The sequence below is a fragment of the Sciurus vulgaris genome, assembly GCF_902686455.1.
Source record: "Sciurus vulgaris genome assembly, chromosome: 9".
NCBI lineage: Eukaryota > Metazoa > Chordata > Mammalia > Rodentia > Sciuridae > Sciurus > Sciurus vulgaris.
Genome location: NC_136469.1, coordinates 68,119,986 through 68,147,912, shown reverse-complemented (window position 1 = coordinate 68,147,912; position 27,927 = coordinate 68,119,986). Strand labels below are relative to the sequence as shown.

The window sequence follows — 27,927 nt, the reverse complement described above, 5'->3', positions numbered from 1 at the left end:
TGTCCAGAGTTGCTGACTCCATTGCACTGAGCCCAGGGAGAGGCAGAAGATTGTGGGAGAAGAGCTCCCGTCCTGGAAAGATCAGGAAGCAGAAAGAGGAAGCAGTCACAGGAAAAACTATCCTTTCAGGGCATGCCCCCAATGACCCACCTCCTCCAGCTGCACCCTACTTGCCCGTATGGTTTGTATGTGAGGTGTCTCACGTTGAGACAACATGAGAGGATTCAGAGGGGAAATGATTAGATTGTGAGAGCCTTAAACCAACCAATGAGTCAATTCCTGATGGGATTAACTGAGTGGTAACTGGAGGCAGGTAGGATGTGGCTAAAGGAGGTGGGACATTGTGGGTGTGGCTTTGGGGTATATATTTGTATCTGGCAAATGAAGGTCTCTTTTTCTGCTTCATGATCATCATGTGAGCTGCTTACCTCTGCCACACTCTTCAGCATGTTGTCCTGCCTCACTTGGAGCCTGGAGGAATGGAACCTGCTGTCTATGGATTGAACCCTCTGGAACGATTAGCCCCCAAATAAACTTTTTCTCCTCTAAAATTATTCTGCTCAGATCTTTTAGTCACAGCAGCGAAAAAAACTGACTAAAACACTGCCTGTAGTTACTTCCCAGTTGGTCCATTCAACCTTGAAGGGACTGCTAACCACTCAGGGACATGCTTGCCATGATACAGATCCATCAAGGCCACAGTGCCATTGTATGTCAGCATTCAGTAATAAAGTTTGCAGCTTTAAGTCAGTCAACTCTGGACAAAAGAAGGCACAGTAATACCACTGTCACTACTGCCCCAAGCCTTAGACCTCCCTGAAACAGTGGAAACTCCTTTGAAGTAGCTGCCTGGGATTGCATCCCTAAAATATGTACATCAGGGTGATGAAGCTTGGTCTTCTGCCCCCCTCTGTCTAAATAAAGGAAACTGGAGAAGTACTTGGCCTTTTCAGTTACTGAAGTGAGAGACGCTCACTTAGCAAGATTCATAAAGCATGGTAACACTGCAGAGCTAGTAAGGAGGTTTAAAGGCTGGGAAGTAACAAAAATACCTATGTCCAGAGTATATTCATGAAGTTTGGCAGTAAGAAGACAAACATTAACCTCCTAAAATACAGCTGTGATGATTTTTTCTTAATCAAAAGCAAATATCTGTTTTGTACTAAAGAATTCTTATATTTTTAAAATTTAATATTGTAACACAATGTTTACAATATTACTTAATTCTCAAAACAGTCTTTTTGTTGTCGTTACTGGTGATTGAACCCAAGGGCACTTTATCACTGAACTATATCCACAGCCCTTTTTTATTTTTCATTCAAGTTCAAGACAGGGTCTTCCTAAGTTGTTTAGGGCCTATGTTACTGAGGCTATCCTTGAACACATAGTCCTGCCTCAGCATCCCGAATTCCTGGGATTACAGGCTTAATCTTTCTAATGGTGTTTACCATGGATTTACTATTTCTGCTGTGTTATGTCCCTCAAATATGGTTCTGCTATCTAACCTTCATCTTTTGTTCAAGCTGTTTCTCTTTGACTAGAATGTCATTTCTCTCATATCAACCTTACACATTTCTATCTAGGAACTTAACTCTTTCTAAGAGACATCTCTTAATTATACATGCAAAATTCATGTCAATATATTCACTGTATTTATATCTTTTTCTGAACTGTATTGCATCTTATCTTGTTTTTTTTTTTATAATTTTGAGGCTTTTTTTCTTTATTTTATTTTTTTATGTGGTGCTGGGAATCAAATCCAGTGCCTCATACGTACTAGGCAAGTGCCCTACCACTGAGCCCACAACCCCAGCTCCCTGCATCTTATCCTTTCTCTTCTGTAATACTTAACACAGAGCCTTTCTCCACCGTGTCATTTGGTAATTTTTATGTTTAAGTAAATTTTTGTCCAGAGAAACATGCTTCTTTTTCCTTGTGTGTTTCATCTTTGCACAAAGTTATAATCCAGGGCAAAAATCTGCAATGACACAATTTTCCTTAAATTCTGAAAATAAGGCATATGTTTCACATCACTTATTCACAGGAAATTAAAGTCAACATTAAAAAGATGAGATAATGGGGTTAGGGATGTAGCTCAGTGGTAGAGAGCAATTGCTTAGTTTGCCCAAATGTTTCTGTTAGATCCCAAGTGTGCCCCTGTGTGCGCATATACCCCTCCCCCCCCACACACATAAAGATGGATGACAGGGAAGGAATTCATCAACAAAGAGTTCCACTTTCCAGTATTGAAGGATGGAATCCTGGTCTAGTTCTACCTCTGTACTTAACTGTAACTCCTTATAAATGTATTTACAGTAATAATAGAGGCAAATACACCAGAATTCCTGGTAAGTTCAAAAAGATACTATAGGCAAAAGCACTATGAAAGTTCTAAAAATATTTTATGAATATAAAATTTCACAGTTACTGTGGTTCTGATTACCATTCAATGTTGTCCTGGTCACCAAACTTGTGCTGATATTGAAATCCCTATGCTGAACTTTATATCATTTTTCAGATGTCCTGACCCCAGGATGGAGCTCAGTGCCTGGCTGGTTATATATTTTCACTTACATCTTAGAATCATCTTCTGCTTGATTCATTGTTTTGTTTTATTTTTTCAGGTGCTCATGGCCTAATTCCCCTTATGATTGCTGTTTTTGGTAGTAGGGGTTTTACTCTTGTGTCTTAGTGTGAGAACATTCTTCATAGACTCAACAGGAACTCAAACTTTAATTCTTATTCTTATTTTAAAACAATGTTTACTCAACCAGTTTAAGCCAATATTTATATATTAAATTAACAATGTGAAAGGCCCTAGTCTAGACACAGTAGATGGTGACACCTAAGAGGAATGAAGGATACTTCAGACCCAAAAGTAATTGCGGATCAAAGAAGAATTTAGTAAAGGTCAATAAAGTAAAATTAAGTGCTGTAAGGAATCAGAAATATCAAATATTAGTTAATAATGACATATGAAATTCTCCATATGAAAGAGGTGGTATTAGGAATGAATAGTGAAAATTGAAAATAAAAATCATTGATTGTCATAAGCATTGTTGAATCATGTCACATGAATGTGAAATAAGAATAAATTTGAACAACATTCCCTTTCCTTTATTATACTAAAACGGATGTGTGTAGGAGAAAACACACTCACACACACACACACACACACACACACACACACTCACCCCTAGAGAGTGTTTTTTTGTTTGTTTGTTTGTTTGCACATGAGCTGTATTTCATTATTAAATGTAATTTATGATGCATTTTATTATAAGATTTCATCATACTTGTCAGGGTAAGGTCAAGTGTACAATTTCCATCCTCTGTGAAATCATGGCTTACACATATTCCTGTAATTCACTGGAGTCTTTACCATAGGAAATTCTGTAATTGTTCTTGTTGCCTTACTTAAATAAATATCTCATCTGCTGTTTCTACAGAAAATAATTGGATTATCTAAAAAATTTCACTTGAATATCATTAAATAAAGGAAGAAAGCAATACTGAAGTTGCTGTATTTATTTATTTATTTGACTAATTGTAGAACTTGAAATATTTTAAAATAGTTAGATGTTGAAGTCCATGTTTTTGAGCATCAGTGAATAGCCAGCAGTAATAATGATTCTCACTAATAGAAATAGGTTATCTATGCTGAGGGAGCTATTAACACTTGACCCTGATGCAAATGTTTAAGCAATTTAGAACACTGCAATGCCAATTAGTGGAAACAGAGAATTAAAAAAAAAAATGTGTTTGTAGGGAGATGACTATCATTGGATGTGCTCTTTCAAAGCAAGGGTGGCCAGTGTTAAAAAATGCTTTTAAAATATTTGAGCAATCCCTGTGGTTATGGCTCAAATTCTCACTAGTATAGGAGTCAAATATATAAAGTGCTGGTATTTTTGAAACCACAGTAGTATGTTAGAGATCTTCCAGGAGTAAGGAGCTAACCAGCCTTTACTAACTTCAGGGGAAATTTTGTGGGAAAGTGTTATGAAACTACACAATCTTCCTCTAAGGCTACTTAGAATATGAATATAACCCATGAGTAACAGGTAGAAGAAAATGATTTCACAAAGAAGCTATATTCTGAAGTCAGAAAATGCCTAACATTCTTATAGTCATCATTACTTTCATGCATTCTACAGCTTGAGATTTTTGTAATGTTTCAGTTTTAGTGATTTTCATTATTCCTTCTTAAAGAGAAAACATTGAAAGATTGTCTCTACTTTATATCTATTTGTCAAATCCATCTTTGTGCATTGCCAGAGGTTACCAGGCGACCATCATCAGACACCTAGATGCTTCCCTTCAGTCTCTTCTTCTGCACTGTTCCTCACCATTTCCTGTTCCTGAGACTCTTTAATGATTCAATCTTAATCTTAAGACAAGTGCCAGTTCTTTAAATGAACCCCACCCACCACCCCACCTTTCTCTTTTATCTCATTTCTTTTCCAGGACTAATGAAGATACAGGATGAATTTACCAATTTTCTAAATTCATCAAATTTGCCTATTTACTTAAAACTTAGAAATACTCTTCTTGATTATATAGTCAATAATCTATTCAACATGGAAGAAGAAAAACATGTTCAATTTTTATAAAAACAAGAAAGAGAGATTAGATTTGTTCCTTTTAAAAAACATTCTTTTATGAACATATTTTTGTAAAAAGAGAGGAAAACAGGAGAAAGGTAATTAACTTCTGTTTAAAAAAGTCTGAAGGGTCACCACAACCTACCTGCCCACACACTACTAAGCCATCTACTAGCCGTTACATAAGCTTTGTAAATAACTGAAAGAAACAGGTCATTTGGTGATTTACTGCTTTCAGTGAATTGTCCATTTGGGGAAATGGCTTTCTGTGCATTGAGCTAAAGCCAGATTTTATGTCAGTTTCACCCTTCCCCTTATACATCAAACCATACTCTTTTTTTTTTTTTTTTTTTTGGCTCCTTTAATTTGTATTCATTTTTACTTAGCATTACTAAATGTTTCCTATCAGCTAAAATCTACTTCCTCTTACTGTTCAATAGACTAAACCATTATTCTTCAGATACAAGCTTAAAATTCAGTTCTTTGGGAGGTCTTCTTTAGCCCCTGTATTGGTCAGGGATCTTAATTCCAAAAGGGATATCCACCCTAATAATTTTATACATCAGTGGATTTATTAGAGTACTGATAACTCTTGAAAACATGGGATTAACTGAGTAGCTGACTCTGGACTGACCTTTCCTGAACAAGTCCCAGAACAACAGCAGAGAAATGTGCTCTTGAGGGAGATGTGTCCTCTGTCAAGGTCAAAAAGCTTCATTATCAGGAAGCATCACCACAACTTCTGGTCCCAAAACTATACAACCTCTACCATGATCCATGCCAGCAAGAGAGCTGCTATGTCCTTGCTTTCACCCCCATAATCCATGTCTGCATGTAAGCATTATGTAAGTATATTTGATTGGAGGGAACCATCCTAGCATCTGGAGAGATGTGAAAATAGAGTTTTAGACTTTCTAGGTTCAGCTTGGGAGAGTCAATTCAAAGAATCTGCTGAGCTTGTCCTATAGTGGTCTGGAGTCACATTTAACTGCTGAGTACTTGAAATGTGAGTTGAATACCTGAGGAACTGAATTATTCTTTGTCTAATTTTAATTATTTTAAATTTTAAATATAAAGAAATAAAAATGTTTCCTATTAAAATACAACTTTGTTGTTTTACTTTAAGGGTTTCAACATATAAATTATTACAACTTAATTCTAACATGCATTTACATTTTACTTTGAAAAATTTGCCTATAAGAAAATTTAAAACTATACATGTGAGCTATTATATTTCTTATGAGATAGTGGTACTCTAACCACATAGATTAGGCTAAGCCTTAATTTATATGTTCACACAGTGTCCCTTATTTCCTTAATCTTCATATTCATACAGTTTTTTTAGTCATAATTACTTACCTATTTGTCTTGTCCTCTAGCCTGTAGAAGTGATGAGTGGAAATGCTGTATCTTTTTGTCACCATTGTTTTCCCTAACACTATACCCACAGAAAAGGAACTAAAACCATGCTAAATGAATGAATGAATAACTAATTCTAAACATTTATTTTATTAAAAAGGGCGAGAAACCCCTGAAGCTTAGGGTTAATTTTGTGTTGATATTTTATTATTTTTTTAATTAATACATTTCTTCTAAATAAGTAAGTTTCATTATTAATTTTAATCATTGCTTAAATTTCAAATGACTGATAATTGAATTTATCTTTCCTTTACACATTATACTATTTTCTTTAGTTTACTTTTTTAAATAGAGACCAAAAAAAGAAAAAGAGCTTCCTGGAATTTTCATTAGAGGTGCCATGACAAGATAATAAATCTAAAAATAGATTTCCATACAGATGCAACAATGTGACATAACCCAGTGCCAACTACAAATCGTCTCAGGGAGTTTAAAACTTTTTTTTTTTTTTTCTGTTTCAATATGAGAGAAAGTTTAGTGGAATTAATTTTAGAATAAATAAGAGATTAAAACTTTATTTCATCACTGTTCCAAAACATAAAGAGAAAAGTAATGAACTCAAATTGGAAATTTGTTTTTGTTTAATAAGGAAATGTAGCGGAAAATACTTCTTTCTTCAAAGTTTTCATGAAAGTAGGGGAGGAGGCTATTTGTTCGGCTACTCTTAGGATGAGCGAGAAGAATCTGTGCCATCCTATACATCATATGAACAGAAAGGAATGGGACACAGGGATGAAATAAAAAGGTGGGAGTTTCAGAAGTCATGGATAAATATAGCATTAAAGGTAACATCATTTTTCCCTGAATGTTATTTGGTAGGGTGATGAGATAATTAGAGGCAAATTTCAAATTATTATCAGGTAATACATTTATTTAATAAATAAAACTCTAATTGGAATTTAAGCAAAACATTGTTTATTGGACAACTTAATGAGTAAGAAAAAAAGAACAAAAACAAAATGCAGAGGCAATGAAGAATTCAGATGTGACTGGACTAAAGGGTACAAACAATGTCATCACAAGTTTCTCTCACCCCCTCTTCTCTCAATCACCACCTCTCATTTTCTACTAAGTTGGCTCAAACCTCATATATGCTCTTCTCTCCAAAAGGCAGGATGGCTGCACCATCTTCAAGGTTTAAGTCAAAAGAGAATTGTCAAAAACATCTGGGGCTCACTATGATTAGACCCTTTTGGATAGTACACCCAACTGAGAACCAGTCATTGAGGCCAGAAGACTCGAAGTATAGTGCTCCTTGTATACTGCACACTTGTGAGAAAGATGACCTGCCACCCCCCACAGAAATGAGAAATTTACACTGGGAGAGATTTCCTTCCTCTCAAAATGGTAACTGAGAGCTGTTACCAAAATCATGGTTAATAGAAGGTTAATAATGAAAAATAAGTGTCCATAGCATAGGGAGTAAAATTTAGACATAAAGATGAAGAAATATTTGACTGTATCTTACTTTGGAAAATTAATCTATTATATATGACTCTATTTCTTATTTTGGTTTCTCATTTCAAGTACTTTTTAATTCTTAGATTAAACAAAAATGGGTCAAATGTATCTTTAACCTTTTATTTCTGCTAAATTTATAAAAGTATATGATTGACATCAAAAATAAAATTAAAATTTTTTATAAAAATCAAAATCTTCAAACCATTTGGAGCTTGTCTTGAAATCAAGTTTGAGTTTTCTGGGAAATGTTTTTACTCTCTACTATTTTTAAGAGTGCTCCTATAGAAAGAGTTTGAGAATCATTACTACAAGTTGCAGAAAATTATGATATATTTGAAAACAAGTGTATTTAAAGATCAATATGAATTTTAATAACATGTTTAATGTGTAGATAGTAAATCTCCCCACTTCATTTGAAAAAAATCTGAAATGAAACATGACAATGATTATTTTATTTTTTAAATCTAAATATGGATAAAAGTTTTTCTCCAGTTTAAGAAGTTGCCATGATATTCAACTAAATGTAAAATTTAAAAAAAAAATAATAGATTGGTATTTTCAAAAAAAGAAGTATTTCTGACTCATTGATTTATCCTTTTCTTTAATCTTAAGTGAATCCTTTAAAAAAACTATATTGCATGAAGTCACTGTAAATTGAGTCAATAATAGTAAATGAGGATTTTGCGTTCCAGTGAACAAGTACATCAATGTTCCTAGATGCAGAGTTATTAATTTATTGGGTCAATACACATTTTTCCTCCCCAAAGGTATATTTTCAAAATATTTTGACAAATACACATGATTGAACTCCTTTCTGTGTTATTACTTCTCAGCCAACATTGTGTTCCATGTGTTTTCTGTCACTCTTATTTTTTTGAAAGAAAATTTAAAAGGTTTATTGTCTTTAATGAAAATATTTTTTCTATTATTTAAATTGACTGCAATATTTCTTCTGAAGGATTATTTTCTCAATGTAATTTTGTGAAGTTAATAAAACTTATTTCTTTAAAAATGTCTGTATGGGGTGAAAATGTATTAGTCAAACATGATACCACAGGTATTGTAAATAGGATAAGTCATTTATAAATGACAAAGGAAGTTATCAAATATCACTTTGCTTCTTAGTGAATGTAGTGTGTGGTGGCAGGGATGGAAAAGAAGACATTGCATGACTTTTTTAAAAAAATATTTTTTTAAGTTGTAGATGGACACAATACTTTTATTTTATTGATTTATTTATATGTGGTGCTGAGGATAGAACCCACTGCCTCACACATACTGGGTAAGCTCTTTACCACTGAGCAACAGCCCCAGCCCTGGGTATATCTTAAGTTAAAGAAGAATCCAGAGGCCTTTCTCTTTGCATACAAATCAGTATTCATCTTTAAAGTTCTCTCAGATCTGGGGGACAGGAAAGAATGCATTTTAGAATAAGTGATAGGTGACTTCAAGAAGTAAGTCTTCAACAGAGTAATGGAATGCATTGCAACTCAACAAATAGAAGCTTTAAAGGCTAGAGGTAGATTGGAAAATCATTACTGAGAACTTTGTACTTTAATCCCTAAAAATTGACCAATTATAGAAAAATTAAGATTGATATTATGCAATCAGTATATAATACTTTAGAAAAAAATTTTACTACCCTGACATGAAATAAGTAGAGTGAATGATTTGTATCAGTTTAGAACATCAGCAAGAAATAAGCATTATATAATCCACATGCTAAAAGAAAGTAGTCAATATAGGATATATTAAATACTTATTAACCTCTGGTTTATATTTTAGTTATATACTCATGTATACAATATATTAGATTGTGTTTAATTATTTAATAGGCATTATATTGTACATTTCATAAAATCTTGTCAGTTATTATTATTGTAATTTCATAAAATCTAATTTAAAAACTCTCAGATATTTAAAAAGTACTTGGTTGACTAAGTGGAACAGAAGAACAATAAGAACAATTTACAACTAATATTTGTTGACATTTTGTTATGCACCTGACACTGGGTTAAATCCTGTATCAGTTTCAATGAATCTTTACAACAATCTGTTTATGTAGCTCTTTTCCCGAATCCTCATAAATAACATGTTTACCAAATAACTGTTTCTATTTGGACATGCCATACTTTGTAAGAATTCAACTTACCTGTATTTCCAGGGGGCTGCTAACAAAATTGCTGAGCCTGAAGCTGGTTTGCTCAAGCCTGCATCTTGATCACAGCAGAGTGAGAATGGACCTTCCATTCTATATGTAGAAATGACTTGTAAATTCAGCTTCTGTGAATAAATGAATGAAAGATTCTGTTAACATTTTGAAGTAAATGGGCCCAGTCACACAATCTACAACTATTTCAGATGTAGATAAGAGAGATGAATTAAATAAAATGCTTGCTTGCACATGGAAATGCAAGGTATCACTATCAATGTGAAGGTTTATACAGGTATTAAATTCAGATTTGAATCCATTGACCATACTAGATTGAAAAATCCTGGAGTGTAATACACACCTAGAATTTTATTTTATACTGCATAAAATATATCGATGCTCTTTTAGACATTGTATACATGTACATGTATTCTGTCTTTCTTTTTATGCCTTTTGGTTCTCCTTTCATTGGATATTAGTGCTTATTATGAAATGTCTCACCTAATTTCCCAGGGTTTCTACCCACTTTACTATCTTGTAACTTCTATTTTATTGATAGTTCACATATTAATAATGGAGTTGTTTTACTTACTTAGGAATGAGAGGCCAATTTTCTTAGTTTTTGTTTCTCCTTCTATTGCCTTGGAGGTACTTAAAGTCATTAAGGATCCACAGGAAATAAAGAGTAAACACTGAATTGACTGGGGATATAGCTCAGTTGGTAGAGTACTTGCCTAGCATGTTCAAGGTCCTGCGTTCAGTCCCCAGCACCACCAATTAAAAAAAAAAAAAAAAGAGTGAACACTGAAATAAGAGTCAAAGAAAACTGGAAGTTAATGCTAGTTCTATACATGTTCTGTACATATGTATATGCATGTTGGAGGTAGTGCCTATTCCATATATATATGTATACACACACACACACACACATATGTATTTATACCTGCATATATATATATATATATTTTTTTTTTTACTCCATAGTTTTCATTTATTTATGAAGACAAACCTTTTTCTCTGTAGGATGGTGATCAAGAATAATGATTTGGTTCCTGAATTAGGAAGTTGTATATTAGAAGGCAATATTTTCAATTAGAACTTTATAAAAGATATGATAATACGGAATTATAGAACTTACTGTATAATCCTGGATTAATTGTAGCTTAAAATTTCTTGAAAACGATTATTTTCATTAACCATTGATTCTCAACTTGGGAGGTTTTGCACACTTGGAAGTATTCAGCAATGTCTGGAGATATGTTTTATCTCCACAACTGAGACAGAGATACTGCATGCATATAACAGGTAGAGAATCCAAGAATACTGCTGAGCATCCTATACTGCCCACAACAACCCACAAAGAAGAATATCTAGCTCAAAATGTTGATAGAGTCATTTTTGAGAAATCTTTATCTAAATCAAATTGTGTGAAATTGTTCTCAGCATCAAAAAAAAAAAAAAAAAAAAAAAAAAAAACCTACATTCTTTGGGCAGATGTAATCCATCTGGTAATTATGTCCATGAAAGAATTTCAGTATGCATTTGTTGAAAAATATTTTAAAAATTGCATGCTGTTGGATTTAGTAAGCCAAAAACTCTTGAATTGAGCTTTAAAATGGTTCTTTCAGATTAACTGTTTCAATCTTTAGTGACTACCTATCAATACATTGGTTAGTTTGATATAAATTAATCTTAACATTTGATCCTGGAAATAACTATCATATACATATATCTAAAGCAATCTAAATGCTTACCTTCCTATTGCTAGACTTTGCTATCACTACAGAATACTAACTTTTAGGAAATTAGAAGAATTTTTTTCTCAAATAAGAAGAGTTTTATAAGTATAGTTAGGAACTGTTCTGGTTGAAAGAAATTTTCAAAAATTATTATAACTAGTATTTATTCATTAAACAAAAATACACTGATGGATGCTATTTTTCTGTTCCAAAGGTATATATAGATACAGTCTGTTAACACGTGTGTGCATGTGCTGTGTTAAAAGAAAGAGTAGGTGGGAAACCAAGTGTGTGTAGGACAGTAAAAATCTCTGTGAAAAAGGGCCATCTAAGATGCAACCCGATGAAAATGCAAACATTGTTAATCAAGCAGAAGATCTGATTAGATTTTGAAGGATTGACACTAAGTCATTTCTATAAATTCTGGGATGTTTCAACCATAGTTATTACTGTTCAGCCTAAAGTCTAGTAGATCAGAGTTCAATAGTGATTAGTAATTAAACATCATTGTCTAATAGTAAAACATAATGTTCTAGAATAATAGAATGTGGTGATTCTAACTCTACTAAGAATGGCTATTATCTATTATCAAAAGACTGTACTGGCAAGCATGTGGAGAAAAGGGAATTGTAGCACACTGTTGGTAGGAATGTGTATTAATATACCCATTATAAAAGACAGTATGGAGGTTCCTCAAAATAATTAAAAATAGATTACTCTATGATTCAACAATTCCACTACTGAGCACATATCCAAAGGAAGAGAAATGAGTATGTTGAGGGGACATCTGCACTCTCGTCTTTGCTGCAGTGCTGTGCACAATAATCAGGAAATGAAAACAACCCAAGTGTCCATCAATAGACAAAACAAAACAAAAAAAAATATGGCACATACATGCAATAATGGTGCATATACATTTAGTATATACACACACAATTGTATATAAACACATATTCACTATTCTGCATGAAAAAATGGAAATGGAAATCTTGTCATGTGTGACAACATGGATAGTGATATAAGCCAGGTACAGAAGAAAAGTACTGCAAACATCTCATTCAGATATGGAGTAAAAAAATAAGTTGATGTTATGGAAGTTGAGAATAGAGTAGTGGTTAGCGGAGGCTGGGAGGACAGAGCAGTGAGGGAGGGATAGGGAAATGTTGACCAGTGGCTACTCAGTGATTGATAGCACTAAGAAGTTCTCAGGTGCAACATAGGGTAAATATAGATAACACCAAAGTACCCTATATTTCAAAGCGCTGTAAGAAAGGATTCTGAATGTTTTCACCACAATGAAATGGCAAATATTTGAGGAGATAAATATGCTTAACCTGATTTAAACATTGTTCAAAATATACATATATTGAATCACCACATGGTACCCTACTAATATGTACAAATTTTACATTTTTAAATATGATTTTAAAAATAATTTTAATTAAGAAGGGGAAAAAACGGAATTTGCCAACTCTACCTAGACAGCTTTATGGTCATTTTATAAGAATTTAATATATAGGTAGTTCTATATGTTAAAATATTGAGTGGGATATAACTTATAACTATGAATAAATCACTAAAGATTTGAACAAAAAATAAAATGGTTACAAGTTTTATTATTACCACAACTTACAACATGAGACAATTTAGTCATTTGGCCATTATGAGTACAAAGCATAGGAATGGTCTCTTTCCTCAAGGGGGTGACTTTAAAGAAGTTAGCACAGTAAAACATTGTCTGGACAATAATAGAAACTTGTACAGGGCACTGTGCAGGCAAAAACAGGAAAGTATGCAATTCTGTTTGTGGGAAGCAATCCATCAGAGACCTTTGAACTAACTTTTGACCTCTTGAAAAGGTTTGCATAAATAGTAAATGAGATTGATTTAAATCATAAAAGAACATAAAACCTTTAGCTTCATTCTGCTTTGCTGTAAAAGTTCTGAGGGTCTCAGATGTGTTATTTCAGAAAACCCCTCCTTGAACCTTGAAAATCTATTTTTGTTACTGTCTTTTAAACAGTCTTCATATTTGAAACCAAATATAAAAATTTCATAGTACATAAAACCTCTGCTCTGGCTAATTTTAAAAATCACCTCTTTAAAACTTTTTTCATATGATATGGAGGTTTTGCTTTATAATACGATTTTGTACAAAAAATTACATGAAAAAATACAGCTATTTTTGATCAACAGGTTCCCATGAAATTAAGGCATTTTGCTTTCTGCAGAATTTACCTTTTTGTCAAGATTATGAATATCATGAACAACCGGCTTTCTTCTAAAGTATTTATCACTATTAGTTGCCAGATATTTAATTAATAAACCAATTAAAACATGGGTTTTCTTCTAACATAACTTCTGAGGGAAAAAATTGAAATTAGTTGAAAATAACTTTACAAATTAAGCATTTCAACAAAAATAGAGGCCACATTTAAAAACTCACATATGGATATAAAGTTTGAGCTTACTGCTTAATCCATTATTCTTATTTCATTAAATTTCCTACACAGATAAATGAAAAATGATACTCATTATTTTATATGAAAATGTATTATGAGACCATTTACTGAGAATTCAAATGTTAAAATATTTTCTGATAATTGAATATGAAAATACTCTTAAACAGAATATTGAGATATTCTGAAAAGATTCAAGAAAATTAAGTAAGCAAGTTTTCTCTACTATATTAAGTTAAAATTGAATTTAAATTTTTAGCTGACAACTTTACTCATTAAAAAGCACTCAGGCTGCTTACTGTCTATAGAATGTACACGTGTTTCAGGAGGAAATACATGACCTCAATTATTACTAATATTAATTTCTTTATTGATATATTTCAAGCATCACTAGAAACACTTATAATAAATATCATTAATTACAGATATTTTATGCTTCTTTAACCTGAGGTCAGTAAAAATTAAGTACATTATTATATGAGTGATATTGAAAAGAGTGACAAGAATCTCCATCATTTTCATGTAAACTGACAACGTAAAATACAATCTTAATTTTAGTCCTAAATTTTCGCTGACATGTTTATTATTTAAAATCTGTGCCTCAATTGTTTTCTTTCCCTCCCTTTATCCTCCTGTCCCAATCCCTCCTTCCTTCCCTTCCTAATTATTTTCTTCCTCCTTGTCTCCCTTCTACTTTCCATGCCCCCACTCTTTCCCTAGTCCTTCCCCTCTTTGATTCTCCTTAAGTTCTATGACTTTTGTCATTACTGGAGATATAACAATTAATATGGTTAAAGAATCATTAGGCATTTCAATCAGTTCTTCAACAAGCATTTATGAAGTATAGCTCTGTAGCAGGTGCTGTGGAAGAGTGTTGGGAATAAAGCAAAGGACAAGATCATTAAGACCCTGGCAATAAAAGTCTAAGAAATAAAAGTAAAGTAACATTTGACAATATGAGAATACAGAAAATTAGTGGAAAACTCATCACAAAACATAATACAGTTATAAAAGTCAACTTTGAAAAAGTTGTTTAAGGAGATATCTGGAGAAATAGACAAATATATAAGAAATGTTACAGAGATGTCAAAGTGTGAAGAGAGACATTGTTCATTGAATAAACAGAAGAATTTTACCATGACTTTATAACAATGCTCTTTGAAGATTAAATTGAATATTTTTGGTTTTACTCTGTCAAGAGCAGACAAGATTCAGATTTAAAATCATATTCACCCAAAGATGTCAGTAATCACTCTTGTATATATAAGAAAATCCCTACTTCTAATGAGTAAAGTGGTCTTTATGTTTATGAGACACAGTTAGCTTCCTATGCTTGAAAGGCATGGGAAAGAGAGGAAAGAATCTTTCAAAGTTAGGATTCTTGTAAAGTGAAAAACGCTGCAAATTGAGGTCAAAACACCCCCAGGGCTTTGGCTGGCATAAGGATATTTCTTTTATTTTTCAATAAATATTTATTGAACACAGTCACAGCAATTCAGGAAAGGCCTTACCCTCTTAGGGCCGAAATTCTAGTGTGAAAATGGGAAAAGGAGCTAGAGCAACTAGGGTCTAAGAAGGGTAACTTAGGCAGGTTGAGAAGCACTCTGAAGGGTTTTAGCTCCTGTTTGGGAATTGGGTCACTTGCATAGTTGTGCCTGTCTGATCAGAAAATAGAGGACCAGAGCAGGCAGCAGCAACACCCCATGAGGCAGGGAACAGTGGTAGCAGTGGCCATAGCAGACAACCTGATTCTGTCCTGTTCGGAAATAGACATAAAAAGTACCTTTAACTTTATTCTCCACATACTTTGGAAGACTTTCCAATTATTCTTGATTTGATATGCTTTTTATATGTGAGTTGCATAATTTCCTATTTGGACATGGTTTGTCCCCTCTATTAGACACCATAGTACTCTTTAAGTTCCAAAATCCAGTCTTACTAGTAAAAAATTCCATTTAACCAACTCTGTTCAGAAGGAAAATCAGATAAGTGCAGGGGTACCTACAGAACAGACATAAGCTGGACCAGGGAGAGGACATTCTATGTGAAGGAAACAAACTTGTATAAAAGCATGGAGGCATAACAGGTAACAAATATTTGATATGTAGTTGGATGGAAGGAGTTGAGACTGCATTGACTTTGTGAATTAGAGGACAGAGAGCTATTGAGAATTCCAAACAAGGTTGAATGGGCAAATCTGAAAAGGAGTTTAATAAGCAAAATTTTATAACATTCTGGGAAATAAATTATATTAATTTTAACTAGCCCCATGAAGTCTGGTGATAAAATTGGATCTGAGTAATATTTAGAGGATAGAAATAGAAGGACTGTGACAATAAATTAAGTGCAAAGAAAAACATAAAAAGTACTTTAAATAATTTTTATCTAATTGTTTTACTCAACAAATGTTAATTATGCCTTTACTGTGGCAGGCAATTCCCTAATCCCTAGTAATATTTGTAAGCAAAAGAGGTTTGCTCCATGCTAGGCATGGTGGCACATGCCTGCAATCCCAGCAGCTTGGGAGGCCGAGGCAGGAGAATTGCAGGTTCCAAGTCAGTCATAGCAACTTAGTGAGGCTCTAAACAACAAAGTGAGGGCCTGTCTCAAAATAAAAAATGAAAAGGGCTGGCGATGTGGTTGCGATGTGGTTCAGCAGTTAAGTCCCCTTGGATTCAATCCTTGGAACCAAAAAAATAAAAAATAAAAATAAAGATATGCTCCTTTATTATAAAAATATATTAAGCTTTATTATAAAATTTTAGCTTATTTTAATTTGCTTATATTAAATTATTATTCGTAATGATCAAAATTTAAAAGGCTGAAAACTCTAAATATTGGTGGGAATGTAAGCAAGCAGAACTTTCATATATTGTTGGTAGGAGTGTAAAATGGCATCATCTCTTTGCAAAAAATATTTTAATAGTTTCTTATAAAAAACAGAACTTATGACTAAGCAAAGCTGATCTTAGACATTTTCCACACACAACTCCCAAAACCTTAGATTTCCAAATAAATTTAAGAATATTTATAGCAGTTTTATTCATTGTAGCCCCAATCAGAAAGCAGACTAAATGTCTATCAGTAGGACAATGGAAAATAAATGATGGAATATTCATATAATGAGATACTTTTCAGCATAAGGAAAAATGAAACTTTGGTATATGAGGCAACAAAGATGAATGACAAAACATAATTCTGAGTAAGAGAAGCCATATATAGAAAATTATGTGCTGTCTTATTTCATTTATACTTAATTCTAGAACAAGTAGAACTAATCAATAGTGATTTAAAAAAAAATGGAACCTTAGTGAGGGCAAGGCATGGGCTGAAGAGCTCATAGGGTGATGATAGCATTCAATCATCTAAGGATCTGTGAGAGCAGTGTGGGTTATTGACACTCAGACATTCCATGATATATAAATTCTCCCTAAAATTAAAAGTAACTATAAGCAAAAAATAAAATGACTTAAAATAATGATATAGACTTTCTCTACAATGTTTGATGAAAGAAATATTATTGAATTTTTTAAAATTAAATTCAATTTGAGGTCCTTCTCATGGGCAAAACTACATTCCATGTAGTCCTTTTTGTGAAGTTTTTCACATTCCTGAAAATCATTTCAATATGGAAGGAACTCACATGATATTCATAAACCAAAGAGGGTTCAGATTCCTGCATATTCATGATATTTCTTTCTGGTCACTATATTGGCAAGAAATCTGATCCTCCATCTTTGGGTGCTATTGACTGAGAGAGATCATAGATGACAGGCTAGATATAATTGGTAATTGCCATATGTATATGGAATATGCAAGACTAATATAATATAATATGCCATATGTATATCACCTGTCATTCTGACTACTTGAGAGGATGAGCCAGGAGGATGGTTTGAACCCAGGAGATTGAGACCAGCCTGGGCATCATAGTGACCTACATCAAAAAAAAAAAAAAAAAATGCACACACACACACACACACACACACATCATTTGATGAAATCTTTACATTTTCACACTTTTCCTGATAAGCAGTAGAATTCACTTTCTCCCTCCTAAGACCAGTAAATTATGGCTTCTCTTCTTATACAGTCAGTCCTTTGCCCCTTGCCAAGTGCCTAGTAACTTTATATCTTTGATCTTAGGAAAAAAAAAAACAAAGCCATTAGTAACCTTTTGAAGTGGGGATCTCCATGCTTATCAGATCAAGGCCTAGCCAACTTTGTGGTATTAAGGAAAAAGATACCTTTCATTATTTCAAATCCTTTGTAGCTAGGAGTTCAAAATGTAAGTAAATGACCCTGCCATTGTAATATATTTGCAGAGACATGAGAAACACACTCAAAATGCACACACCAAGAAATTAATCTGTGTAGTTGCTTGTATGATATGTCTCTTTCTAAGCTTAAGCCAGTTTGTATTCTGAGCCATTACCTAATTTTAATTTTCAATGGAGAATCAGAATGGGGCATACATAAATACTACTAGAACAAGAAAAGTTAATGGTGAGCTCAGGTCTAGGTCTAAATAATATGAGATACAAGAAGGAACAGTGTTAAATTGCCAGAATAGCACCTTCATTAATTATTAAAAATGGGCTCCCTAATACTTAACTTTTTTTGAATTGGGCAAAACCAACCATCTAATAGCCCGCAGCCTCAGTCAGGGAAGACTTTTTTTTCTATAGGAGGATCATTACTGAGATAAGCACCACTGGTTAACTTTTCTCAAGTTCTCCACTCGTGTGATCAGTCTTCTTTCTCTTGAAGAGAGACAGCAAAAGGTAAAGTTTGCCAGAAATTACACTAAGGGGTATTCTTGCATAAAAAGAGAAATATTAGAAGTGGGTAGAAATTTTCATCATTACAATTGTAATGATGTTTAATGCAAACTGATAGTTCGTGTATTACTTGTACTTGTATTATTGAGCCCAAGCTGACCATCTGGGAGAAGAGTCAAGTCATTCTAAATCTAAGTAGATTGTAAGATTTTCAATAGGCTGATCTTTGTGTTTCTAATAAGCATTTTTATTTTGTACATAAACGAGGAAATAGAAAACTTCTAAACAAGATATTAAAATAAATTAATGCAATGATGGAAAGAAAATGGAAGTAAACTTTTGTAGAAATGATTTAACCTAACTGTTCTATACCAAAGCTCAGTACCTGAGCTCGCTTGCTACTTGTCGATAAAATTGACTTAAGGCTATTCTAGGATGACCAAAAATATACTTCAAAATCTGGAGTCTTAAGTCTAGGTACACAAATTAGTTAAGCAAATTTAAGTAAAAACAGAGGTAAAGGCAGAAACAAAAGATCACACAGCCATCAATTAATAGAAAAATTATATGGATAACCATAGGTACATAGCAAGAGTTCAAAGATAAAAATCCTCTGATGGGCAGAGCCAGGGACTGAGAGCCCATCTGTCACCTACCTATTTACACATTGTTATTAGGGACATACACATTTTGTAGCAGACATCTTCTAGATGGTAAAAATTTCACACTAAATAAAGCAAACAAGAGCTCTTTTTTCACAAAGTATACTTAAATTCTAGTTCAAGGGAACAGATCAGAAACAGTAAAAATATTACATATAAGTGAATGAAAAAGTATAATACTTTCCATAAAGTAGGGTAGACTGATGGAGAATGATTGCAAGTCAGCTTGAAAGTTTATGGGATATAAAGGAATATTGGGGAAGCATTTTCTAGGTAGATGTGTTTGATATGTTCAAGGAACAATAAGAAGGACTTTGTATTTAGAGGTTAAGAAATGATTTGGGAAGTTATATATCATTCAGCATATCAAGGATCTTGGAGATCCAAATAATAGTGTTGTCTTTTATTCAAATTGCTATCTGAAGCTCATCCTCTTCTTTTTCCCTTTCGGAACATTTCTGTTCCAAAGTCATTAGGTGGGGAGGGGTGATGTAGGCATACACACATGGGAGAGTGGGTCATGATGAATCAGATCAGGCCTAGAAGCTCAAACAAGTAGAAAGTCCCCATAAATGCAATCAATAATGGAGGAGTATCATAGTCCAGTCAAGATGGGAAAGGTATCTACATAGACAGGTAGTATTCAGGAACCATCATGGGGTGAGGATCTCAAATGAATGAGGTGAGCTTCCATATGAAGTGATGGTTCGGTGTGAGATGTCAGAGCTCAAAGTTGTGTGGAGGGAAGAGCAGGAACTAAGACAGATTATTACAAAGGGTCATTAATAAAATAAGTGCATTAAGGATAGTGGAAACTAGATTTCTGTCTATTATAATTAGAGTTATAGGTATGAATTCACAGTTTTTAATAAATACAAATATTTGGCAAATATTTATATAGATGAGTGTAGGATATACACATACTTATGTACTTATATTTTGTTTCTGCAAATTGAGAACAGTAGGAATAGCAATCCTCAGTAACAATGAGGACACCTAGTACCAAGATCTTAGTTTCTAAATCTGTTCTTTACTGAAACAAGGTATTATTGAGGGAATGTTTGATTCCAGAGCTGGAGCATGAAAAGTACAAGATGATTCTGGAATATCTGGTATTACCATAGAAGTACTTAAATGATGATGGGGGTATAACAAATGACATAGACACCTGCTCAAAATGTCTCCCACTTGCCTAATATGGAACAAATCAAGCCCTCAATAAATGATATAATGCACACTGAAGAAATAGGAAACCATGAATCAACACTCTTAGAAGAAAAGGGATAAATTAAAGTTTGATGAAGGATGACATATTTACAGAGTTTCAAAATATCTCCTTATAAAACACTTCTTAATTACAAGGACAAAATTGTAACATTACCAGGAGAAGGTTAATCAAATGACCAAGGTGACATCATTGCTAATGGGACAAATCAAACTGTACATCACTTAATGGGATACAGGTGACAGGACACTGTCCTCTGAAATGTTCCTCCCAAGTAATCATAATATGAACAAAAGAAAATATTACTCAAACCCAAACAATGGGACATTCACAAAATAACTTGAAAATCTTGGTAAATGTTGTATACATCAAAGTCAAGAAAACCTGAGGAAATACATTGACCTAGTAAGACAAAAAAGACATAATAATTAAGGCAATACGATTCCTCTGGTGAAACCTTGTGCTATAAAAGACATTATTTAGATAGTTGGTGAAACTTGAATGAATTCTAGTTCATGAAACTCTTAAATTCTAGTTAGATTGCAGTAATGTCAATGCCATGTAAGGTACTGATAGTGATGATTGTGCTGTAGTTATATAAGAAATGTTCTTTTTCTTTTCTTTTCTTTTTTTCTTTTTTTTTTTTTTTAAAGAAAAGACAAACAGCATTCAGGTGTGTGATAGCATCAGGTTGGTAACTGACTCAAATATGGTTTAGGAGAAATAGTGTTTTTAGTATTAGACTTGACACTTTTATGTATATTTATGCTTATTTCAAATCGAATAAAAAGAAGAAATTGTGATGGGCAGCCATTGGTGATTTTGTCAAGGGACTAAATGATCTTCCTATGTTTGAAAAGAAACATGATGGCTGTTTAGAGTAAGGATGGAGAGTGGACAAGTGTCAAAAAAAGAGAAAGAAATTGAAATGCCATTGTATTCATTTGGAGGAAGACAGTGGCGATTTGAACTAGCTATTTAGTGGAATAGGTAATGAGAATCATTGAATGTGATCATCTTTCAAAGTGATAACCAACAAAACTTGCTAGATGCAGACTATGCAGGAAAGACAGAAAGTTATCCAAGATGAGTTTAAGCTTTAGCGCAGGTTCTCTGTCCCTCAGCATTGATTTCAATTGTTGTCTTTAACCTGTGCATTTTCCTCTTCTGGTGTTACTTCTTCCATGACTTAATAGTCATGGAATGATACTACAAAAACATTCTGAAAAAGAATTAGAATTATTGAGAAATAAACTACTCAAAAATTGTAGAACTATGTCTCTTACAAAAACTTTGACAATGATATTGCTTATTGTTTCCATAAATAAGAACATGGGAAGTAATATAGCACAGTGGTTGGAGTAAGTATTATTCTATTAGAAATGATTTTACATTTAGCTAGGCTGATTATACTTTGAACAAGTTGCTTAAGTTCTAAGAATTCAATGTCCTCATATACAAAATGTGGATAATAATAGTATCCACCTCACAGATTTGCATAAGAATTAATTGGAAATGCAAAGTACAACATTAAGCTATGTATTCATATTGTTGAAATCACTTTTAGTAGTAAGTAATGGTATAAGAAGCATTGTGTGATAGTGCCAAAAACTTCTAATAGATGATTTTGTTTTAAATTGAAGAAATTATTTAAAGTTTAAAGCAATTATTTAATTTAAAAAGGGTGTAGAAAGAAACAGAAGAAATATATAAAATTGTTATCAAGGATGAGCTTTGAAATTCATGGCACTAGCTCATAAATTATGCACATATCTTACAGTTTTCTTGTATTCAAAAGATGAAAATATTTAAAATTTTTAATACTACATTGGCTTGGGATTATTGCTTTAAATTATATCAGTGTTTCCAAAATTTGAGATACAAGTGTTTGGTACAATACTCACTCCAGAGAGGTGAATGTTCTTATTGCTTAGAACAGAACATACTTTTTCAGTGCCTTCCTTCCTAATCTAATTTTGTATTCTCTGTTTAGTATGCCTAATCATTATGCTAGGGCTCGTTTGAAAACAGTTGTTCTTAATTGTAAAATTGAACTGCGCCCCATTAAGCTCTTGCCTAGCTGCTTTTGAGATCCTTGGTGGTTTGGAATGTGGGGATGCATCCACATTCTCTCTCTGCCAGTCCTTTTTATCTTTCCTCTCTAATGCTGTCCCTTCAGTGTTTCAGCTGCTAAGTGGTTCCAGCGTATGTCTGATATAATTTCCTAATGACTGATGCATTGTTCTCACTTCTGATATGTCAGCAGGAATGCCACCTGTGTCTGAGAATTCAGAACCAACAGGATGGTATATTTTAATGAAGCAAGAGGGAAAATGTAGAATTAAATGGAAAGAATCATTTCAGTTCTGTCCATTAACTTCTGATATTTAATTTCACAGCAACTGTAATTGTAAAAGGAAATACAGTGGAAGTTACAAGAGCTTTCTAATTAAGCCACAAAGCGATTTGAAGTATTTTACGAATTTTTTATAAAAATGAAATGCCTCAAATATTTATATAAATGTTTGTATGTTTATTTATTAATTAATTATGTGATCTAGGTACTTGCCTTGGAAACAGGGAAAATGTACCTATAGACCCACTCTCACAGAACCTAGAGCCTGTCTGCCAGCTTCAAGGATCCCTAGTGATTTAGTAGATAAAATTCTGTTAGTAATTCTTACTAACTATGTGATTTTATAAATGAATCTTTGTGAGTTTTAGACTTGACAAACATGAAATGAATTATCCTCATCTTCTATAAAACGGATTCCATATTTGTGGCACATTTCAAGAAGTACATAACTCTTTTATGAGAAAGGGCTCTTGCCCTGCACATGACTTTGATCCAGCAATTAACCCGAAGAAGCAAGGTAGTAGAAAGACTATGGGATGGATATGCAACATGAGTTCACAAATCTCAATTTGTTTGACACCAATGTTGTTGCATCCCTGGGGTCATTGTGGTCCTTTTGTTTCTCACGCTTTTTATTGGTGCATTATGTTTAGAGATAATAGTTGGATTTGTTGTATATTCGTTCATGCTAGAACAATATAATTTCATCGGGCATATGGACCTTTAACAAATTTAGGGAACTCAAGTTTCTAAACCTTATGTTGAGCTCAACCCTAATTAAGTTTGTCCTTTTTGGGTTGGTGTATCATGGTATCTCCAACTTCTGGATTACCACTTTGTTAGGGAATCTTTGTGGGGAAGCCCTAACTGTTTACCACTTTGCTTGTTATATTGTCTCACATAGCAACCTTATTGTTTCTATGGAGATGCCAGACAGGCTTTGTCAATTTGAATCATAAACAAACATTTCCTCTACCTAGAGAACTAGACTGTTTGCTGGGGGGTCTTTGAGTTCAAAACAGGGACATAAATTTCACTCTTAAGTCTTTTGTCTCACTTCTTTTACCAAAATATTGCTAGAGGTATCAAAAAAGAACATATTATAATAATATAGAAGAAGTCAGTGAGGGATCACATGCAAGTTTATTCTGATTAGAATTACCCTACCTTCCTAACCAACTAATAAAAAGTATCCACCTATATATTTAATGAAATCACAATGCATTTTTGTTACAGATTGCAGTTAAAGATTAATTAATTAAAAAAAAAAAAAAAAAAAAAAAAAGCACAACATCCCATATCTGAACACAGATTGATTTCAGTGCTGGCTCTTATGAAGAGATCATCAGCCAGGTAAAATGGTTCCTAAAACACTCTGTTGTCTCTTAAAACATTTTATTATCTTCACATTCTTTATTGTAGCTGCAATTATCTTATTTTTCTGCTTACTTATTTTTTGTATTCCTTTTCCCACTTTCACTGGAATGAAGACTCTCATGAGAGACTTGTCCCTCTTGTTCACAGCTAAACAACTGGTTAAAATGTGCCTGGAGAACAGCATGCTCACTATTTTGAATGAATAAAAACATCAGTCTCAGCTGGGGCAGTGATGCATGACTGTAATCCCAGCGCCTTGAGAGGCTGAGACAGGAGGATTGTCAACCTCAGCAATTTAGTGAGGCCCTAAGCAACTTAGTGCGACCCTGACTCAAAATAAAAAACAGAAGGAGCTGGGGATATGGCTGAGTAGTTAAGTATCCCTGGGTTCAATCCCTAGCACCAAAAACAAAAACAAAAGCAAAGAATGGCCAGTTTCCTTTATGTGGAGTAAGACTTTCTGTTCTAGAAGTCATTGTTTTCAAAAGTAAGAAATTTCTTTACCTACTGTTTGCTATAAGAAGGATTAGAGAAGTTTGTTTATGCCTCAAAATAATTACAAATTTTTAAGTAAATGTTTGTTGTCACTTCAATTAATCCTCTTATTTGAGATTTCATTAACCAGGACATTCAAATAACTGGAACCCCACATGTATAATATAATTTAAATTCACAATGAAAATACTGAGCAATCACAATATCTGAATTGTCTTGTCTATAGAAAATGAAAATTGATTTAATAAAGTATTAGAGGTTTTCAATGTAGCTATTTAACATTTTTGTTTATCAGTAATCCATTTCTTTAAGAGAAACTTCGACTCATTTGTCATCCCAGATACACCTTGGTACCTTACATTTGGTGAGGTTGGTTAAAAAAAATAAAATAAAAAATACTAGTTTTCTAAAGTTGTTATTCGAACACTAAATTACAGGACTACTTTGAACTGGGTTATGACAATTGATAAACAGCGTTTGCATTGGATTTCCCTTGAAAACTCCACTGACTGCATAGAAGATGTGTGCCTTTTTTAAAAATATGGTACAGATTTTCAAAAGGTATTAATTCTGCAGAGCCCAAAAGAAATAAATGCAATTTTTAAAATCCTCTAATGGATCTAAAACAGCAGTAGTTTGTATTACCCTAAAGATTTGTTAAGTGGTTAAACTTGAGGATTGAAAACGACTTAATTTCCACCATCAGACTTTAAAAGATGACTCCTTTGTTTTGTTGTTCTCTCTCTCTCTCTCTCTTACATGAAAAGTGTTCTGAGTTCTGAATCCCATTCATTCTTTTCAAGAATTTTGCTTTTTGAGTTAGCAACCTTCTCTTGACCCTGAACTCGTTCTTCATTTTCTTCTTAGATATTTCTACATTGCAAGATTTTCAGATGAGGTATCTAACCTGAGCTTCCAGATGGATATCATTCTTTCCACCTTTAGGAGAAGGGAATTCTACTTCCTCCGGCCTCCAGGCCAGCTCTGGCTCTTTGCCTTCATGTCAGTGTACACCATTGTGCAAAACCTTTTATAATTTTCTAGCAATAACATGATGCAATTAAGTAGGGAAACACTAATCTATCCATCTGGACTTTGTGATGTCCTATTTTCATTCTTCATGTTTCAGAGAGGTTTTCCCTTAACTTACTTTCTTACTGTACATAGGATACATTTTTTTCTATATCATTTAGCCCAGTTTCTTTTTCATAATTCTCTTTTTACATGCTATAATTAAATATGTGTTAATTTACTCACTGGTTATCTCACCAGTGAATAAATGAATGAGTAAATGAAAAGCGCAAATACACAAATTCTACATGCTTGAATTTCATCTCTTTTATCAGTGTACTGTCCTTTGAATATATATTTGTATATATATATAGATGTGAACAATGAAATGGAATGTAGAAATAGATTGAGCCAGGATTTAAATAGTATGACTAAACTTTGATAAAATTGATTCTTATAAAAACTTAATAATTTAAAACTTAAAGGTATAAATCACTTGTGTACACTGAATAAATTTTATTGACTTGTTGAATCAATCTCTGCTTAGAGATACAGCATTCTTTTATCCTTGTTTTGAAGACAGAACCCTTCTCTTCCTTTGGACACTATCTTTTTCCCCCCAAGGTAAGAATTTCAGTTATATTTTCCTCCTTATTAACCTAAGTGACCAATGCTGGCCCATCAATTCACCCTTACAAACCATAATGAATTCAGTACTGACAGTACACCAAGCAGAGTCAATTAGAAATCTCTCTCTTGGTGACAAACTTACATAATCAATAAATACCTTGCCAACCTATAGCTGCTATGACCATTTTGTAACCACAAAGAGAAGACCTTATTTAGTCAGTTTTTCCATTGCTGCAACCAAAAGACCTGACAAGAACAATTTTAAAGAAGGAAAAGTTTTTTGGGGGGCTTATGGTATCCAAGGTCTCATCCTGAGCAACTAACTCCATTGCTCGGGGTTGGAGGTGAGGCAGAACATTAGGGCAGAAGGGCCTGAGGAAAGCAGCTCAGAATATGGTACCAGGAAGCAGAGGCTAAGCACAGCTCACCAGGGACAAAAAGTATAATGCCCCCAGTGACCCACCTCCTTCAGTCACACCCTACCTGCCTTACGGTCATTACTGTTAATCCTTTCAAGTGCATTAATGTGCTGATAGGGTTAAGGTTCTCATAACCTGAACATGTCACCTCTAAACTTTATTGCATTGTTCTCACAGAAGCTTTTTGGGGTCGCTTCATATCTACACCACAAGGAACTTGATTAAAAATTAAGCAGGCACAGAAGAAAACAGACAGAATATGAAGGAAGATAGGAGTTCCCAAAACATCTTCCCACTCTTGCATCATGCCAGTCCAAATACTCCTGGACATTTCAGTTTTATGAATCTTCTTAACCTGAGTTCTTTGGAGTTGTTGCACTATAATACGTGGTTTCTTAAATTTATTTCAATCGTTGTTCAAAACATATCTCAAAATCCATTTTCAAATATAACTGTCATCAAAGACAGTAGATGTCCAGCCTCCTGTATGATCTCTACATGGACCATTTCTTTGAACAATTAAGAGTGAAGAGTAAATGTTCACATTTTGACTTCAAATAGTAATGCATTTATTTAAATTTTGTTAGAAGGGAAAGGCAGGAAAATATTCTTGATAACTTTCCTTGGGCTACATCAGCTTAGGGGAAGAGATTCTTGCTTTTAGCATTGCTTTTATCAGAAGTATCACGTCTAATATAGTATATTTATAAAAAATCATGGATTTTACATATATGTATATATATATATATATTTTTTTTTTACCAATAAGGATCCACTAATTTTAGTAGCAAGTCTATGATTGTAGTCTTTGGATCTGTCATTCATAGCTGAACTTATGAGAAGGAATTCATGTAGGTAGAAATTCATATATAGAATGATTTCACTATATTTATTTGACCAACATTTTTTATTAATTTTATTTTTTCAGCTCAAGAGAACCTTTCTTAATGTTTTAGTTTACCCAAAGGTGCATATATAAATCAGTTAAGTTCCTGGCATTGCTCTGGTTGGTGTGAGAATGGGACAAGGACAGCTCTGCCCTTTTGACCCTTCACTCCACTTTGGGGGAAAGCACAGAATTCAGTGAAGTTGTTTCAAATCCACTGGGACTGATTTTTTAATTAATTAATTAATTAA

At 33.4% G+C, this 27,927-nt stretch overlaps 1 protein-coding gene across 6 annotated transcripts in view; it reads left to right on the top strand.

The window, feature by feature from the left end:
• CCSER1 (coiled-coil serine rich protein 1) overlaps positions 1–27,927 on the top strand; it is a 1,261,997-nt gene that overhangs the window by 925,385 nt on the left and 308,685 nt on the right. The window contains exon 11 of one of the 6 annotated variants that reach the window (XM_079153250.1): positions 421–623. The exons of the other annotated variants lie outside the window; for them this stretch is intronic. Coding sequence (XP_079009376.1) covers positions 421–504 — 84 coding nt within the window. The 3' untranslated portion in view covers positions 505–623. Of the gene's footprint in view, positions 1–420; positions 624–27,927 lie in introns of those variants that run through there. 6 annotated transcript variants of the gene reach the window in all.